Source organism: Patiria miniata, unplaced genomic scaffold, assembly GCF_015706575.1.
Source record: "Patiria miniata isolate m_02_andy unplaced genomic scaffold, ASM1570657v1 HiC_scaffold_2, whole genome shotgun sequence".
Taxonomy (NCBI): Eukaryota; Metazoa; Echinodermata; class Asteroidea; order Valvatida; family Asterinidae; genus Patiria; species Patiria miniata.
The window spans coordinates 9,558,481-9,578,832 of record NW_024037058.1 but is presented as its reverse complement, the minus strand read 5'-3'; the positions used below and the strand labels follow the sequence as shown (position 1 = coordinate 9,578,832).

The 20,352-nt window shown below is 40.6% G+C and overlaps 1 protein-coding gene across 4 annotated transcripts in view; it reads right to left on the bottom strand.

Annotated features, from left to right (window-relative positions):
* LOC119726449 (acetyl-CoA carboxylase-like) overlaps positions 1-20,352 on the bottom strand; it is a 68,430-nt gene that overhangs the window by 42,758 nt on the left and 5,320 nt on the right. For 3 of the 4 annotated variants that reach the window (XM_038198107.1, XM_038198108.1, XM_038198109.1), the window contains 15 exons: positions 19,340-19,420; positions 17,975-18,134; positions 16,288-16,426; positions 15,409-15,600; positions 13,934-14,142; positions 12,782-12,945; positions 11,989-12,145; positions 9,975-10,148; positions 8,466-8,557; positions 7,748-7,817; positions 6,863-7,026; positions 4,098-4,248; positions 2,983-3,086; positions 1,884-2,111; positions 783-977 (listed from right to left, as the gene is read on the bottom strand). In XM_038198107.1, coding sequence (XP_038054035.1) covers positions 783-977; positions 1,884-2,111; positions 2,983-3,086; positions 4,098-4,248; positions 6,863-7,026; positions 7,748-7,817; positions 8,466-8,557; positions 9,975-10,148; positions 11,989-12,145; positions 12,782-12,945; positions 13,934-14,142; positions 15,409-15,600; positions 16,288-16,426; positions 17,975-18,134; positions 19,340-19,420 — 2,280 coding nt within the window. The remainder of the gene's footprint in view (positions 1-782; positions 978-1,883; positions 2,112-2,982; positions 3,087-4,097; positions 4,249-6,862; positions 7,027-7,747; positions 7,818-8,465; positions 8,558-9,974; positions 10,149-11,988; positions 12,146-12,781; positions 12,946-13,933; positions 14,143-15,408; positions 15,601-16,287; positions 16,427-17,974; positions 18,135-19,339; positions 19,421-20,352) is intronic. The other variant, XM_038198110.1, reaches the window with a different exon arrangement.

The following is a 20,352-nucleotide window of genomic DNA, read 5'->3' as shown; positions in this document are numbered from 1 at the left end:
CTCGACTCCATGGGCGCGTGCGCGTTCCTTACACTAACCCCTGGCCGTGATGATGATGTAAATGACGCTGATTGGCTATTCACAGCCAGGCGCGCCCATAATGCGCTCGCGTGCTTTGCACGTAATGTCACGTACGAAAAAAATTTGTTATTCAAAAGTCGCGATGCCCGTACAATATGGATTATGGCAGCCTCGTTTTTCGCTAAAAAACCCTGTATCTTCGGTTAAAGGGACGAAAGGGGTACGTACATTTAATACAAATCTTTGCTAGATAATGCAATGTCCAAACGTTATGTTTGAAAGGATTGATTCTTCAAAATCACAACTTTTAACATTTTAAAGATGGCGTCTCATACTCTTGCACCTGAAGAGTCACAGTTCAAGTCAGGTGATTTCAAGATGGTGGAAGAGGCAACCTTGCAATTTTTTTCCAGAGTTAATAGCTTTTTTTACATTAATTCTTGTTTCTGAAATTCATTTTTGCATTATTTATTGTCAAAATATGACACATTAGGAAAAATCTGGGAACTTAATTATTAGTTTCAAGTTAAAACCACGCTCTATTATCCGACAAATTACCATCCACTCTTGCAGTAGCTATTTTACACCTGGCTAACGACGACATTAACCAGTCAAGCGATGTATGCACATGCAACATTTCCGTCTCTCAAGAGTATCAAGAGTGAACCACGCGAGTGCATCCCTTGAGTCACTCCCAACCCTCATCCCTACAGTCATTCCACCATAGCTTCAAATCAGCATTACGCAAGACAAGTACCCACCATCCAGTCTCTGGCACTCTCAGGCTCATGACCATCTTCATGACTTCAATCTCGGCGTACGCCTGATCGGCGTAGACGTGTCCTCCGTCATCTATGAGGTACTGGAGCAGTTTACCGGCCGAGGAGGACCTCAGGATACTGGGATCGTTCTCCTTCTCAAAGACGCAGGTCTGGTTGCCGATGGTGATGCGGTAACTACGGTTAACAAAAGATGAGATGCTAGCGATATAACTTTCAATGGTGCTGCATCAAATGCAAAGCTTCTGCAAGCTTGAAAAGAACTTACAAAGATAGTTTAATGATATAGCTTTGCCTTACTTTCACTTCATGATAAGTGGGCAATTCCAGCGTTACGAAAGGAAGTGTAATGTCCGTGACAGAGCCAATTAACCACGATATCTAATTAATGATTCAGAGAAATGATCCAAAACTCCTAGTCTGTAATCTCCTTGACCATTACTAGATGATGGATGTGTAAGATTTGAAAAACACATTTTCAGGTTTATTCACTGATCTCTTAAAAAGTTGGAATCTTGAACACATTACTGACGACGCATGACGCTCACGCCAAAACGTTATTGGTTTTTCACAGATTCAGAATGAAATTATTTGCGTGTACTTTGCACAATATGGGGACAAACCAGTACCTGCTCTCAAAAGTGGTCAATTAGCGCCATGTGCCGTTCATGCACTGCGTCCATAATAGAGCGTGTAAGTTGATCTTAAAAAAAACTGCGTGATTTTACGAGAAAGCGACACATCCAGGCACCATGCATTGGATCTACAACAATTGTAACGTCCTATTTTTGCATGTATTTTGTGTCTCGACTGAGCCCATCCAATCAAGGACAATAAATAGGTACTTCAAAAGAAAAGAAATCATTATAGTTTACAACATATTGAAAATATTGCAAATTGGTGACTTTCATCAATTTAAAAACGTTGACCTCAACTTCAATTCAATTGATCACGCAGATAACAAGTGGGTAAAATTCAAACATGGGGCCTGTGACTACACTAGTCAGTGTTTTGTACCAAGACGTTCACATAAAAAGTAAACATCGACTAGGGAGACTTGCACGCTCTATAGCACTGACTGACCTATCGATCTGCTCCTTGAAGTATGACGTGTAGCTGCTCCCCTCAAATGAGACGAGTAAACCGCCGTCTGACATCCGATGGACGTCGACCTCCAGGGTGGAGCCGTTCAGGCACAGGAAGTAGCTGCTGGGACCTTGCCTGGTCACATTGATGAGGTACTTGTAGCCCTCGTAGATCATCTCCACTTCTCGGGTGTTGCTCAGCATGTTGGCTGGCAGGACCTGGCCTCTGTGAACAAAAATCAATTGAAGGTAAACAATTTCCATCAGAAGAAGTAACACATGATTTTTGCTTTGCGTTTACTCTTCTTCTAACTTTCTGAATTATGTATTTTCTTATGTGATTTACTTGAAACTTCACAACCCTTCCAGTTTTGCAAAACCACTTTTGCCCATAGAGTTTGCAGCCACACTGTGAAGTAATCTTCAGTGGAGCATGGATAACACTTCAAATCCCTTTACAAATCTTTTGTGTGGTTAATTAGGTCACAGCAAACAGGCAGATTCAGTCATGCTTCACTGTTTCAGTGCTGTTTTTTTTTTTGAGCAGTGACTCTGGGTGACGCAGTTACTTAAATACTTCATATCCCTTCACCTGATACTGACTTTCAGTGTTTCATATAGGTTTTACATATTGCTTTGAATATTTTGACTTCCCACTAGGAGGGTAAATGCAATTCTCTTATGATTGCTATACTAAGGAAATAAATATGTGTGCTTGGCCGGTTTTACGCAGTTTAAAACTGGATAGTACGTTTAAAACCGGACGAGGATAATGGACCAAGCCGAAGATGAGGGCCATCATCGGCGACCAGGCCACTAGCTGGTTTCCAACGTACTTGTTGAATTCCGGCCAAGCACATTTTTATTCACATTCATAAATACCTTTCGGTCAAAAAGTCACAACAAGTCAATAATTTACAATTTCCAAAGAGTTGTTCAACAATTTTTCCACACGTTTTGTGAAACAACCCCTAGCAAACTAGCTCACGAAATGGTCTCTGCGCTCATTCTCTGCAGGAACATGTATCTATCACTAGGATGATTCAAAGTTCACAAATGTGGTTGATTAAGGCCAACGGACGAAAAAGCAGCATTACCTCTCAAGAGATGTCTGATAGTTGGTGAAGTTTTCACTAATGGAGCTATCAGCAATGTGCAGAGAGGCACAAATAACTCCCAGGATGGTGTTGGGCTTCTCAACCTAAAAATACAGACATCAAAAAGGAATTGTGTCCAAACCTTAAAAGAAAGTGGTTGCAAATAAATGTTGCAGAGGAACAACACATCTAAAGACTCAATTACGTACCATAAGTATTTCCTGCAAAACATGTATAGGCAGGCTGGGCAAGATCACTGATTGATCCATGCGCATGTGTTAAAATTCAATTCATAAAAATTTAACATTAACCCTCCTACTATTTAAGAGGTCACCAACGGTCAAAATGATTGTATCTCACCTCCTGGCATACTGTGTACAAACCAATGGGGGTCTTGACCAATATTGACCCAAGTAATAACCAGGCTGACAATGCATGTTTCCATATGGCATACCGGTACAGAAACATTTGCTATTCATGCATTTTGTTCATTACCAACAATAGCACCAAAAAAAAAAAAACGATCCAAAGAAGAGTGCTCAAAACCTGACCTGTTGAAGTTTCAGCTCAGTGGATATTACACTTTACGAAAAAACAGTGAAAAACCACACACAACCTTTTGATCATGAAACACGATTTCATTCGAATTCATAGCACTCTTTTTCCAAAACTCAGTCAATTGACTGATTGTTGGAAATCACCTACATTTCTTGATTTCTTTCTAAATGACAGCAAGCCAGACAGAACAAGTTCACAGGGTGTTTAGTACCACTACGCTCTTTAATCCAAGTATAAAGCTTGTAACTTATTCAGTAGGTTACTTTTGGGATAACTGCAAATGATCATATATGCCATTAAAGCATAAATTAAAACCTACTTTCTAGACTGGTTCCAGCCACCATAATCATTATTAATCAAAGTGATAAATGATTTACAGGGAACCAGTCTACCTAACTCTCCTGGTATACATATTATATAAAGATAACTAGCATGCAAAAACCAGAAAGTGCAAGTGTCATCCCCACGAGAAATTGTTGCCATGTGATTCAGCGCCCTCTCTTGTTCATATACACAGAGTCCACCAGGCACAGTAAATTCATCGACAGGAAACCTACCTGGACTTTTTCCCGAATGAGAACATCCAGCCAGGCCGTGTCAAACTCATTATGCTGGAAGGCAGTGGTCTCCAGCAACATGACCAAATACTCGATGGTCGTCCTGAAATCACCGCGGATCGATAACTCCTTCAACGCCACCACCATGTTCCTGATTAATATAAACAAGAAAGGAACTAGACGTTTGTGGACAAACACATGGCTGTTTCGGCAATTTGTTGTTGTATTTTTATGTCGTCTTATAGACTGAACGGACAGAGATGTGCAGTAGAAAGTTACATAGTGATCAGTGCCAATAGTTCGGTAGCTATTGGCTAATAAAAAAGCACCTTTAATGTGACGTTGCATTTCATGTGATGACGTCATCATGACATCACTTCAGTTTTCATTTATAACACATCCCAGCTTAGGTGCATACTAAGTTACAACTGGATCAGACCTATAGTTCTGCAGATATAGGCCATAGAAAAATGTAAATTCAATGTGACATCACATGATGTGTGGTAAAAATGACTCAAAGACTCAGACTCGGACTCAACCCTAGTCTAGGGCTAGACGTTGTTATGGTTTGATACGCCAAAACCTGCGGCCGCGATAATAATAATAACAAGTCAGGTGTGTTTACAAACACAAATGCCCCGCAACGGTGACAGTTCCCATGACATAACACCACTCTTTTAACATCAACTTACATGTACCTTGGTCACATGGAACATTCATTGACAGCGTTAGTGTCTTCTGTAGGTTTTATATGAATTAATCCCTAATCCCTATAATCTCAGAATAAATACATGATTTCTATTGTTTTAGCCACTGTGAACTTGACCCTTGACCTTTTGGCCCCAAATTCAATAGGCTTCTTAGGATTACCAAGAACAATCCACAAACCAAATTTGAAGTTCATATGTTAAGTATTTCTCAAGTTATCGCGCTGACAAGATTTCTATTGTTTTAGCCACTGTGAACTTGACCCTTGACCTTTTGGCCCCAAATGCAATAGGCTTCTTAGGATTGCCAAGAACAATCCACAAACCAAATTTGAAGTTCACATGTAAAGTATTTCTCAAGTTATCGCGCTGACAAGATTTCTATTGTTTTAGCCACTGTGAACTTGACCTTAGGCCTTTTGGCCCCAAATGCAAAAGGCTTCTTAGGATTGCCAAAAACAATCCACAAACCAAATTTGAAGTTCACATGTAAAGTATTTCTCAAGTTATCGCGCTGACAAGATTTCTATTGTTTTAGCCACTGTGAACTTGACCTTTGGCCTTTTGGCCCCAAATGCAAAAGGCTTCTTAGGATTACCAAGAACAATCCACAAACCAAATTTGAAGTTCATATGTTAATTATTTCTCAAGTTATGGCGCTGACAAGATTTCTATTGTTTTAGCCACTGTGAACTTGACCTTTGGCCTTTAGGCCCCAAATGCAAAAGGCTTCTTAGGATTACCAAGAACAATCCACAAACCAAATTTGAAGTTCATATGTTAAGTATTTCTCCAGTTATCGCGCTGACAAGATTTCTATTGTTTTAGCCACTGTGAACTTGACCTTTGGCCTTTTGGCCCCAAATGCAAAAGGCTTCTAAGGATTACCAAGAACAATCCACAAACCAAATTTGAAGTTCATATGTTAAGTATTTCTCAAGTTATCGCGCTGACAAGATTTGTCCGGACACACACACCCACCCACCCACCCACACACCCATACTTGTTTCACATGACTAGTGTGGACTTTCCATTGCTTTCGTGTAGTTAAGAAAAACCAGTGAAAAAACTCATTTTTCTCAAACTGTGAAAACTCTTTCAACCCAATTTTTTTTCTATGATTCCCTTTAGTGTTTCTCTTCATTCTGCTACAGATAAACCTAACCCAAAAATGCCTCTAAACCTGTTTTCCAGAAATGGGGAAACACTGTGTGGACGTGGGGTAAGTCCACACAACGTCGGTGCTACCTACATTATGTGGACGTCTTTTGTTCGGAAGTCCACACTGCGTATGTAAGACAAACTCACCCACCCACACATATACCCACACACCCATACTTGTTTCACATGACTAGTGTGGACTTTCCATTGCTTTCGTGTAGTTAAGAAAAACCAGTGAAAAAACTCATTTTTCTCAAACTGTGAAAACTCTTTCAACCCAATTTTTTTTCTATGATTCCCTTTAGTGTTTCTCTTCATTCTGCTACAGATAAACCTAACCCAAAAATGCCTCTAAACCTGTTTTCCAGAAATGGGGAAACACTGTGTGGACGTGGGGTAAGTCCACACAACGTCGGTGCTACCTACATTATGTGGACGTCTTTTGTTCGGAAGTCCACACTGCGTATGTAAGACAAGCTCACCCACCCACACACCCACCCACACACCCACCCACGGAAGGACAAGGCGGAAACAGTATGCCCCTTCGGCTTCGCCGCGGGGCATAATAAAACGGAAATTTATACCGCGCCATTATCCGCCATAAATGACGCTCATGGCGCAAACAAAAATTATATCAAATCAGAAATAACAAAACAATTAAATTTAACTAAACAAGAATATTCTGAGTGGTCTGAAACAAATAGGTCTTTAGGGCAACTTTAAATTCAGAAAGCGATGAGATATTGCGAATGGCGAGGGGTAGTTTGTTCCAAAGATGAGGACCTGCGTAAGAAAATGATCGATCACCCCAAGATTTGTGCGTGTGAGGGACAACCAGCAAAGAAGCATCAGAAGATGCATCAGAATAGCTTAGCTATTAGTAGTCCCTGGACTTACTCTCTGGCAACTTCTCTCTCTTCGCCCCATGAGAAACAATGACCAAACTGAGAATCGGCAAACTCGTGCAGACCACCGGAGGCAGCCACGCTGAAATAGCCCCACACATTGGTGTTGCTCTGGAAGTTCAACTCTGTCACGGTACCAGAGCTGGGCTTGAAACCCTGCACAAGAAATTACATGTAAAACCAAATAAACAAAAAAACGATGAACGGGAGCTACCTGTTATTTTTGATCACACAAATCAAACGAAATGAGGCATTGCAACATGGAACATTCTAGAAATTTGGTGTCAATTCCAAAGTGTGATATTTTTCCAGTCCCTGTTACCCCTGACCTCTGTAATTTGCCATTCAAAAATCATTTTACAATGTCTTCAAAACGACTGTTTATTTGTTGAGTAGGTACGACTGCATTAACCTTCCTATGCAAACATAAATTCTGTGCCAGGTAGTCCTTTCAGTCAAAATCAAACAAGTGACTGTTTTCAACAGTTAAGAATTCCCAGCCTGCATAAAGCAGGATTGACTGGGTGGGACTTTTTAGTAACTTGATACAACTATGCTTCAACTCTGGGTGAGTGATAAAACAGCTGTGCCCATATCTTGCCTGCTTTGTCTATTCATGGTCTGTTGACTGAATTTGACTAGTCACAGTGCTGGCTTGACATACATGTATGATCTGACTGCTGGTGACTAGCCTTTGTTAAAAGTATAGCAGGGGAAGTGGAAGTAAATTTTGACTGTCTGTGATTGTTTAAATACCAGAAGGGTTAAGGAGCGCGTCAAAATTATAAAATCACAGATGTCGTCAGATGTGACAGGGACAGGAAAAAGTGAACCTCAAATTTATAGAATGGCTGCAAGCAAAAAGACAGGGTTTCACCTCATCTGGGTTCTCACTGGTGATTCTACAGGCGATGACGTGACCTTTGGGTTCAGGAAGGACCAATGGGCTGTTGGGAAGAAAACAAACATGAATATTCATTAGTTGAAGCTACAATGGACAAAATGATCTTTGGGTTCAGGGAGGAGCAATGAGATTAAGGATGGAACAAACATGAATATTCATAAGGTGATCCAACAGGGGATGGCATGACCTTTGGTTTCAGGACAAAATAATGAGCCAGTTCGGAATCTCGATGAAGTAGTCCATGTCAAAGGTCATTCGGGATAAAATGGCTGATGTGATGATGCGATGTTACGCGAACGCCCGTCCTGCTTGTAATTAACACGGGAGCGTCGTGCGTCCGTCTCCGTGTGCATTCATGTACTTTCGATGAGAGTTTGATTATCCCGAATGACCCGTGACCCACATCATTGTGCGCATGCGCAGTTGAAATACCAAACTGGCTTACTGACTCTTTGGAAGAACGATGAATATTCATTAGTTGATTTTACAGGCAATGACGTCACCTTTGGAAACAGAAAGGACCAATGGGCTGTAGAGAAGAAGCCAACATGAATATTCATGAGTTGATTCTACAGTTGATAACATGACCTTTGGGTTCAGGGAGGAACCGAGCTTAAGGGATGGAACAAACATGAATATTCATGACTTGATTCTACAAACACAACTGGGGGTTTGGATTTCAATGACTTACTTGTCAAAATCAATTGGTGTGTCTTCCCAGGGATTCTCTGAATACAGGACTCGGATGTCCTTGATTCTGTGTAATGGAATTCCCATTGCAACCTGTCAAATACAAATGAAAATATAAAACACATCAGGGGATTTAACACAAACATTAGGTAAGATCTGATAGTGCTTGAGGGTAAATTTGCACGGTGAAGTCAGTGAAAAGTGGAAGTTTACGTTGCCATCGTGCGTCAATAAATCTCTTTGTGAGTTACGTGTAGTTTTGAGAAGAATCGGTGTTGATGCAAAGTAAAATCCTCCTTGTCATTACCAATTGTTTTTTTTTTAATGATTTTTCTCTAGGATATCTTGAAACATGCGAAAGTAAAGACCACGGTAAATGAATTGATTAGTCCTGCTACCTTTGTTAACTTTCAGGGAAGCACTCCTTTTTATGGTTGTCAACTTAAATTTTGATCAAAACAAAGCTTTACACAAGGAGTTTATTTCCAAAGACACGATATATCCATTAAATGAAAGTGATACATTTGGACAGTTATGAAACTTTAAAGCATAAAAACAGTACATCTGTTTCTAAACTTCTTTGTCTCTTTATTGTACTGTTAACTAGTTCGCCCTGGGATTATTTTTGCCGAAAATTTCGATTTTTTAAGAAGGCAAAATATAGCAGCCAACTTCTGACATATAGCCAAACGCCACAGATACTGATTCGCAAGAGTCATTTCAACTCTATTTGTACGATATTTCTTGCCGAAACCTCATGTGTTTCAAAACTCCGGGGTGCTCAACGGAGCGTAAATTATAGAACTTGAACAATAGGCAGTGCACGGCGGCCAATTCAAGATCAACACACGGTCCACTGCACCGATACTGGAACTTGTATCCTTGTGGAGATATTGCTTTGTTCTCGTGTACTAAAGTTTTCGAGTTTGAAATGTAGTTTCAAAATGCTCTTAATTTAACCAGATTTAATTTTCTTGGCTGAAACTCGGATATCCCTTTTCTAAAACTCTTCCATTTGCGACGGATCAACACAGCTTGGAAATTCCTAGTTTTTGAGTAAAATCCATATACATGTACATGTATCTATTTCATGATAACAGGGGAGACGTATTCATCTATAGAAATGGCCCTGTGGAGACGTATACAATCTTTGTTCCCTATTGTACACTCATCTGCAGAGGGTATGATGTATCAGATCAACAGACTTCACAGACTTTGTGTGTGTGCACAAAAGGCACAAGGGATTAGCATGCTTAGATGTCACCCGGAGGCGAGTCGAGGCGCACTTGACATTTTAACCCATCAGCCATGCCAGTGTATAAAAACAGCCAGTGCATGTTAACACGGCCTCCGATGCGAACTGGTTAAATTGTGTTTGACTTTATAACAGACGTCGAAACTAACTGTGGGCAGCCAGGTGAGTGCGAGATTCTAAAAGGGTTACAAAGTAGTGTTTATCGCATTTTGTAAAATAATAAAGTCTTCACACTGTACAGGAAATTTAGCCCACCTGTAACTGTAGGGCAGGCAGGTTGACTCCAGCTACCATCTCAGTGCAAGGATGCTCCACTTGAAGACGTGGGTTCAGCTCCAAGAAATGGAACGAACCATCGTGATCGTTGTATAGATACTCCACGGTACCTGCACTGCAGTAACCAACCAACTTGGCTAGTTTGACTGCAGCCTGGAGGTCAAAGGTCAGAGAGACATAAAATTACTACTGTTACTTCCAGAGAATCCACATGAGCCTTATCGATTGACCTTTCTATTGGTCATGGTTGTATTTGTTGTTCACTCCACCTTTTCAAAACCTGAAAACCACCCCAAGAACTGAAACAATGTTTGTTCACTTTAAAACCCTTCCTCTCTCAGTATCAAAAAGGAGAGAGATACCATATCTGTCAAAATCTATCAAGTGACAGTTTTTAACAGTTTTGTAAATTGGGCTCATATGGGTACCATTGACAGGCTGTGGCAATAGGTCTCTCTCAAAGACGACCATCTCTGTAGGAGAACTGCATTTGCCTATTTTACGCAATCAAGCAAGCATTGCACAGTGTTGAAAATGTTCCAAACATGCCCACTTGTTGCTCAAAATGTGACCGAAATACGACGCATCGATGCACGCTCAAAATGCCGATGCACGTGGCTGGTCTGTAGTAAATTACGTCACTTGAGACAGACCTATATTGTCAACTGAAGGTACCATGCCTTGACTGACAGTAATAGCCATGGTGGGTTTAAGTATTGCTGAGTGCTTGGCAATGATTAATTTAATTCAGTAACAGGAAGGCGCAAAAGGGCAATTCCGTAAATACGGAAGTACATGTCGGAGACTGTAATGAGCTGCTGTTATAAAAGTGAAAGTGATACATCACTAATATGTAACATCTAATGAGTAGAAAACAACTACAGACCAAACTAAGGTACCACCACCTTATAACGACCTTGTACATGTACATCATGTGGTCCGACGTACCTTGGATTTTACGGAATTGCCCAAAAGGTTCACAGCGTCCAAGACACACCACATTCTTCAGCACTGAGATATCCTTACAATGCAAAATTTTGGCATTTTATTTGTAAATTTTATTTGTTGAGAGTGCTTGTGGAATCCCAAGAAAACAGATGGAGGTACAATGCAGTGATTCCTTTATTGCGGGGGACATATAAAGACAAAGACAAGTTTGGCACAGAAACCGCAAAGTGGTTACTTTTTTTTCTAAGTCAGCACTTGTAAAAAAAATGTTACTCTCGAGTACCTACTTCAACTCGTGCCAGGACGAGTACTCGAGTAGATGAAAAATCATGAGTAGAAGAACGAGTAGCAAACACTACTCGTGATTACTCGAGTGCTCGCCCAGCACTAATCACTAGGCAGGTTAAAGGGGCACTAGGTCCTGAAATCCCCGAAAATGTCATGTTTTGTTTTGTTTACTTATCCTATCTCAAACATCTGGTTGAAAGGAAACCAACCTTATGTCTTACCGTTCCCGAGAAAGACGAAAAAAAAAAACGGTTGTTGACATCGGACATGACAGAGAACGAATATGGTTTTCCTGTCGTTCAGTCAATGTATGATATGCACGTTGTGCGTGTCTATCATAACGTACGTACAGCACTGTGCTCGCGAACAGCGGTGACCAATCATCAATGCACAAAATGTGGTTTCTTCGTCGTCCGCAAAGGCGAAACTTTATGGATGAAATCACAACTAGCACCCAAATAGCTTGGCCTTTTTTGGGGTCGCAAAAGTGGACCCCGAAAGTCGTTCTCACACGCATAATATAGGAATAACACAAAAACGCCAAGTTTTTAAAGGATAGTTGTGTGGATCCTACTTTTAAATGTTCTTTCTGATAAACATTAATTCGTTCAAAGCGTATTTTGTAGCCCAATTGGGCTGTTCCAGTACGTAGTGTCCCCTTAACAGATGCAACTGTGACTTTGTTGTGCACTACCCTCCCCATAATCTTGACATGACAGGACAAAAATCAATATTTAGGGTTGAGTGAGATTCGAACCTTCTCCATTTCTCTGAAGACGTGGGACTGAGCCACTGTGGCAGGGGCTTCCTCAATGATCTTCTGATGCCGACGCTGGATGGAACAGTCCCGACCAAATAAGGAGATGGCGTTGCCATATTTGTCGCCGATCAATTGCACTTCCAAATGCCTTGCACTGTTAAAAGAAATGTTTAAACAACAATTTAAGTTGGCTATTTGTTTTACTCTTACCTTTAAATTCTCCAGACCAAGTGATAGCCGATCTGAATTGTCGAAATAGATTGGTACGGTCCTTTCTGTTCTCATATTTATGTTACCAGAATCAATAAAATGCTTGGGATTCAACAATCAGCAAAAATCAAGATAGACTAGCTTTCCATGTCCTCTGTGTTCTACTCTCATTAATCTTTTGGAAAAATGGTACATGAAAAAAAATAAGAGATCCACAAACTCCTTTTTGAGCTTGTCTAAATAGACTTGCAAAAAGTCCTTTCTATTCTTTTTTATTGGTGTCAGATTCAATTTGTTCCTATGAACAGAAATCAAGATAGACTTGCCCTACAAGTCCCATGCAGTCTATTTCAAAACTTAATACATTTGTTCTCATGAACATAAATCTGGATAGACTTGCCCCACAAGTTTCTGCGATCTATTTTTAAGCTAAAGACATTTGTTCTCATGAATAAATCAAGGTAGACTTGCCCTACAAGTTCCCTGTGATCTATTCTAAAACTAAAAAAAAAAATTCCCATGAAAATATATCAAGATAGACTTGTCCCACAAGTCCTCTCTGCAATCTACTTTCACTCACCTTTTGGCTAGCTTCATGACAAAGATTGGTGATCCCGGAACTTCACTCTGAACTTGTCTAAATAGACTGGCAAAGTCCTCCTTGTTCTCCACTTTTCGAATGCCTTTGCCACCACCGCCCTCGGACGCTTTGATCATTACTGGGAAGCCAATGCGCTCAGCATGCTGTTAAAAAGATCAAAATATTTATCAGCAAATATAGTAAGTACCAAATACCACAGAATAATACATGTGTTGTGCACAACATGGATGCATCCTACAGGTTACTACTCAGTAGTTTTTTTTTATAGCTTTAGGTGAGGTTAGAGTTAAATCAGAAACTTGCCATTTTCTTCTTTAATTAACCCTAACTCCCTAGGCCTTTTTGCTAGGATGTAGCCTCAATCCTGCAAAATCCTCCATCTGGCCTCATGGAAAAATAGCATATAGCCTCAATTCTGCAAATTCCTCCATTATTTCTTGAACATGGTCAGTGGAGGGGTGACCACTGCCTGAATCCTGCAAAATCCTGCAGCAGGCAGTGACTGTCAATATGTTGAGGCTTGGCCTGTGACATCCTGGAGCAGTACAGAGGATTTCAAGCATAATCCAGGCCTATATTTATGCATGGCTGAGCAAAAACAACACAAGGTCCGGCCCAAGACCTTGACAAAGTGCATCCTACGAAATCAGTAACGCACTTTTGCCATGTAACCTCAATCCTCCAAATTCCTCCACTTACCAGTAGTTGAAGAGGATTTTGAAGGATTCAGGACGGTTAGGGTTAAAGAAATGCATACTACAGCTTACTACTCAGTAGTATTTTGTAGCTTTAGGTGAGTTTAGGGTTAAAACAGAAACCTGCCATTTTCTTCTTTAACCCTAACTCCCCAGCATAATTTATTAGAAACCGTACTCATCCAGGCAAATTCCAACACCCACATGGGAAATCGTACACACACACTGTTGGACTTGGAGTTTCTGGAGGTATGCCAAACCCAATGTAAAAGACCATCTGTTTAGGGGTACTGTACCTATCCCAACAGATTTCAACAACACCTGCTGTTGGACTTTGATGGGTTGAGTTCGGTAAGGGTTAAACAATGTGCTCACAAATTGGCTTGGGTGACAGAACCCTTTAGTTGACACTGTAAACCCACTGTTCCTATTATACCTGCAAAGCCTCCTCAGCATCTTTCACGCATCCCTTCTGGTAGATATCATCAGGGACGGTGATGAAGTTGCCGCTGCGAGCATCCTCCTCCGTCCAGTTGATACGCAGACTGTCCCCGCTCCACGGTAACGTCGGAACGTTGGCGCTCTGAGCGACAATGGACGAGGCGATCTTGTCCCCCAGTGCCCACATTGCCTTCTCGGACGGACCTAGGATGAGAGTCATTAAATACACTTAAACTACTGAATACTGCGTATGGCGATATAAGAGGGTGACACGCCTTATTGGGGCAACAAATTGGTGTCGCCCTTTTGTTAAAACGACCCTTAGGAGAAGGAATTCTAACGTCGCACACCGTCTAGATCAATTCCTCGTGGTCCAAAACTTAAGCATACCAAAACTTGTTGAGGCAGGATAAAGTAAACTTGGGTTAGGTGACATTTTAGGTTGTGCACAAGTCTATGGAAAAGTCGCCCTATTATAGCATTCAATGAGATTATTATTATTAATATTATTATTACTATTTTATTTAAACCCCCCCCCCCAAAAAAAAATACAAGACGTTACAATACCAACAAAGAATGGGCCAACATCAGACATAAGACAAAGCCAGCTGTCCGCATCGTCATTTTACCCCCAAATTTCCCTCAAAATTCAAAACCCTGCCCTCTATCTATGACCTACCTGCATGTTCTTAATGTCGCCAACTAAATTGGTAAGTCAAATAAATTTAAAGTGGATTTTGTTCTCTTACTATAGGGAACCGGGCCTGTAATACACAATCGCCATTACCGGTATATCTTTTGACAATCAGAACACCGTGTGCATGCGTTTTGTGACTATCCTCAAGCTTGTTTGCCTCGTACACGAACATCAATGCGTATTGTGTACCGCCCGTGCAAGCACTGAGAAAAAGAAAGTTGGTTGACTTTGCACGTAAGATCTGTCATATGTACTCCATATGGTATGTGGGTACGAATACAGACATTTTTGCGGCTAAGGTTTCGCTACTTGAAATATCGGCACACTCCGGAACTGGACTAGATTCAGTTGTGGTACATGTACATCTACGTACAGTGCATGGGGAATCGCAAAGCCAGTGTTTGCGATGGTTTACCTGGCAGCGTGTGTGATTGATTCAGCGAGATTTTAAGACAACCGATCGGGCTGGCATGACATCGAACTACAACGTCAATGTGTGGAAAATCAATTGAAATCAAGGATTGTAGTGGTTTTAATAGGCTGAGGGATGTTTTTGCAAAAAGGGCACGACGGCCAAGGTAAATATGGGGCAAGGCAAAACTGGCCGTGAAGACGGGGATTTTTTCGTGGGGCACCTCGGCCAGTAAGAAGGAAACGACTGCACTGGCCGTCGTTCAATGCAAGCCCTGTAATGGGTTAAGGGCTCCCCCTCTTCCTAAAAACCTTAACCCATTTTACTCTTTATTGTCAGGTTGGAAACCTTATTGACTCACCAATGAAAGCAATTCCATTCTTATGAAGCATCTCGGGCAGTTTGGGGTTTTCCGAGGCATGCCCCCACCCAGCCCACACCGCGTCCACCTGCACCCTCTTGGCAATGTCAAGAATCAGCTCCACGTTGGCGTAGTTGTTATTGTTGGAACCACCAGGGGCTGGGACGTAGTGATCGGCATGCTTGATGTACTCTGAAAAGTTACAAGAACATTTTCAATGTACAATGAAATGGTATCAACAACTTTATTTTCCCATGCAAACAATTTGACTAAAAACAAACATTTAGTCCCATTAAACCATTTCTATGTTGTAGAATGCTGTGGTCCAATGGTTACAGTGTCCGACACATGTGTGATGGTACGTGGGTTTGAACCCTGATGGGAAACATGGTGTTTATGTTCTTGGGCAAGACACTTTACAATAATTGCCTCTCTCAACCCTGGAGTATAAATGGTTACCGGTAAGGACAAAGACTAGATTGTACTGATCTTAATTAAAAACAGAAAACTGGTCTCATGGCCTGATGAACAGAGGTGAAAATTGTGAAGTGCTTTGAGACATTGGAACATGTATAAAATACTGTAGCAGCACCACTTTATTAACCCTCCTGCTATTTAAACAGTCACAGACAGTCAAAATTTCCATCTCCCACAATGCACTGGGAAAAATAACTCTCCGTGGCAAACTCTTGGTGGTGCACTGCATTGTGAATCGCCCGAATTGATAAGCACTTTGATACATGGTAAAAATGAAATATCAAGTACTATAATTATTCCAACAGAATTTTTTTTTCTCTAAAGGCACGAATGGTGTACAATTTCTCAATCTGTAAAAATGTCTCCATGGATATTCACATATTCTAATGACTTCTCACTCACCAGCATTAGCTGTCAAATCCTCCGGCGTTACCATGACGACAAAACGGATGGCTTTCTCATTACGGAATACTTCAAATGCCCAGCGTCGCATGGAGCGCATACACTTCACTGCAGCAATGCCGTTATTGGCAATAAGGATCTGGACAGAAATTCAGTTATGTTTCAATGTGTCACACTTAATGCAAAAGTATTTTAAAAATGAACTTATAACAGCATTCATATTGTCACACATAAGACCTAGAGTTATTATTATTAACTGCTGCAGACACATCTGCAACAAAGTGCACAAAACATTACTGGTACAATGGCCCGTTGTCTTGCATTTTTTGTGTGTGAAGCAACAAAAGTGCTCAAAATCTAAAGACGGGTGTTTAACAACTAATCTGGGTAAAGCGTTAGCTCTGTGAATGCTGTGTATTTTGAGATAACACAATATTCTAGATTTCAATTTCAATTTGACACAATCCCGAAATCTGCATTCGGGACGTGATTCTCATTCAGCCAAATTTTTTTAACTGTGTGGTTGTTTTCGTGTGTTGTTCTGTCTAAGGGCCCGTTCATACTTGGCATAATACATGTACACAAATTCCAAACCCGAATTTATGAAGTCAAGTCAAATTTTCGTGCTGAGATATGTGGGAATTCGTAACAGTTGTACACATTTCACCTCCAACAAACATGACCTCATTATTCAAGATGGTAATGAAAATTTGTGCTTCTCATAAATTTCAATTGTAGTTTTCTGTGAAACACGCTTGTAAATTCTTTTTCACTGGACAGTCATCAAGGATGTCAATGTGACAACAAAAAGCTTTTAAGCTTCAAGGCTAAGTGCTAAGTTGCATGACGTGTGTGTACAGTTTTTGCACACCCCTGTCAGCTGTGGATCAGAACACTCATATTCCAACCCGATCAAAGTACCCACTCCACATACTACACTATTGTAAACTTAAGGCCTAGAAAAGGACATGAGTACAATACTGCTGATTAGCATAGAGTGTTACAATGTACTCTACCATTTTGGGTAAATTTCATATAGACATTAAGTACCAAAAATTGCTGAGCCAAACACCATGCAGTGTATGTATTCCTGCTCATGACTGGATCAGAGCTTATATTTGCTTGGCTCATAATTTGGCTGAGATATATTTTCTGCTTTACTGGTAGCTCCCCCCAAAAATGTGGGTCCTCGGATAGCGAAAATCCTTAATAAAATCTGAGAAAATCTGTTTAATGAATGCTCAGATGTCACTTAACTATCTTTTGTCACAGACAGTCAAAAATTCAATCCTGTTCCCCTGCCATGCCTATTACACAGGCTAGTCACTAACAGTCAGATCATATTTCTTGTAAGCACTGTGACAGTCAAATTCCATCAACAGACAATAGCAAGTGATCATGACTGGTAGGCACAGCTTGCTTATCAATCTCCTACAGTCAAACCACAGCTATATCAGGTTTCATAATAATCACAGCCAGTGAATCCTGCTTTATGAAGGCAGAGAGCACTCAACTGTTGAAAACAGTCACTTGATTTATTTTGACTGCTGGGCTGGCCTTGTCAAAATTGCCAGCCAGGTAGGGAGGGTTAAAGGAGTAGCTAACCCAAGTAGAAAGATTTCAACTTTGACATAAATTGAAAAACTACTTGCATCAAGAGGTCGTACCGGTAGGTTAATCCACTCACCTTGTTGATGACGTAGTCACCGCCGAATTTCTTGACAAACTCGGTCGGCGTGGCAACAGACATGTCTTTACTGTCACGCCTCCCGCGTCGCCACTCGCTCTTATTAATTGGCTGGTTGCCAAGCTCCACCAGGTTCATGCCGGACATGGTGTGGCGAAAGCTAAAAATAGATTGCAAGTTTTAACTTCAAATTATAATAGGGTACTGAAGTGTGACGTCATCTGTCTTTGTTGTGGTTCACACCATTGCTATCGCGTTGTTGTCAACACACACTTAAGCTATGTGTGTGAAACAGAATACGCAGGAACACTTCAGTACTCTATTGAAATCTGCACATATTTTTTTAAGTTAGTAAAGCCACAAAATTATATATCCATGCATCTACAATAGAAACATTCTCAAATTCAGAATAGGAAGGGTTAAAATAATAACTGGGGAAAAAACAATTTTGCAAGAGATGTTGCGAGATAATTGCAGACCAATACTGCATGTACAGAAGACAACCACTTGATACAAGTTTGTCCCATTGTTAGCTCTACATTGTATGTGTGTACATGTATGTATGCAATGGAAGTTATTTATTCTCAATGTGCCTTGTGCCCATCAAAAAAATGAAAATGTACTTCAAAATGTGATCTTGAAATAAGCCTAAAAATACTAGTACAGTGGAACGCCGCCATAACGAACATAACGAACATCGCAGGATCCACAGAAATTGTATATCAATCGTTGGGTACAGCGATTTTAAGCTGCCGGTATTCCTGTACTCACTTTAGCACCCTTCAGAACTTCACCCTGCACGCCCTGGTAGTTACTGAAAGATGACTTTGAACAGGTGCCAACTACTGAATTATGTAAAACACAGTTTTTTAGCTTTACTACCTACAGCAATGCATGGGTGGCTTTCTCCTTCTATTCCTTGGGGAAATAATAGCCACTTGTCGATCGCTCTGCTGTTGACATGTTTCAACAACAATGTTTGGTATATTCTGTTCACAAAATCGGGAGCCAAGGACGATGTTCCTTTTGTTCGGTATAGCCGAATGTTCGTTATACATGTAGCAGTGTTTGGCATAGCGAAGTTCCACTGTAAAATTTTACAAGGCCACATTATATTTCTTGCTTTCAATGGAAAGAAATTGTTGACATTTACTAGAATTACCGGTATCACTTCAAAAAGGGTACATGTAGTAATTAACTACTATGATTATGATTATTACAATAAGGGAGTGCTCTGCCAAAGACTTTCTTTAAATCACTCTAGAGTACTGATTGTTATTTTTTTCGAACGATTAGTGTCAAAAACTTCATTTAGGATCCGTGCAATTATGACAGTGGACAGTTGGAATGGTGGGTGATACTTACTTGTCAAAGGAGGATCGTTTATGGCGTAATATGGAAGCACTAGGACTGGGCACAGGGTCAGAGGAATCATGGGATTGATTACTGCGGAGTAGAAAACAGAAGGAAAACACACCATGCAACAAACACACAGGGCACACCCAATGACCAAGGCACGTACTGTACACCGAGAACTTCCCGCTTGAATGCTTCCAAATCCTGTTTTCCTGGATTCCTTTTTTCCGGTCAGGTACCGAGCCAAGGCCACCATTATGTGACCGTTCGTTTGGTCCGGGAGCCCTCAGTGGGAGTTCTCGGTGTACACCGCCAACACACAATAGAAATACCACCACCATGGTCACAAAAAATCAATGATTTCAACAGCAATTGGAAGGTGAATACCGGTAGGTGAAAATAATGAATATATATATATCAGGCCTTTTGATCTGTATTGATTGGATTGCAATTCATTGCAATCTGTCAAGCCATAACTCTTCAAATAGAAACTACATATATTACATTACTTTATTTCATTTCTACCAACATGACCAGATTGCTTTGCTTTTTTTTTTTTTTTAATACATACATGGCAAATTGTCAATCCAATATACCCATACAAAACATTATTTAATTTCCAAGTTGACACAATGGTTCTACATGTACTTCCAGTCTCACTTTTGGAAGCAATTGTAAATTTTCTTGGTCATGTTGGTATGTTTGTTTTTTGGGGAGAAATAAAAATTGTCTGCATACTTGCTGTGCCATTTTCCTGATAGATACATGTACAATGTACCCTGTATGAGCATTAAAAGCTAGATTTTCTCTAAGTGCAAAATGGAATGGACATAAGGCCAAGTAAAAAAAAAAAATAGTTTCTGGTCTTGGCTTTTTAAAACGAGAAAGGAGGCGGCACTTTTTTCCCTATTTTTCCCCCAATATGGCAGATTTTCCAAGATCGGAGATTTTTTTCGACCCTTTTGCTGATACAAAATTGTGTCCAAAGGAGCTGTAACCCTTTCTACCATGCCTACAAATTG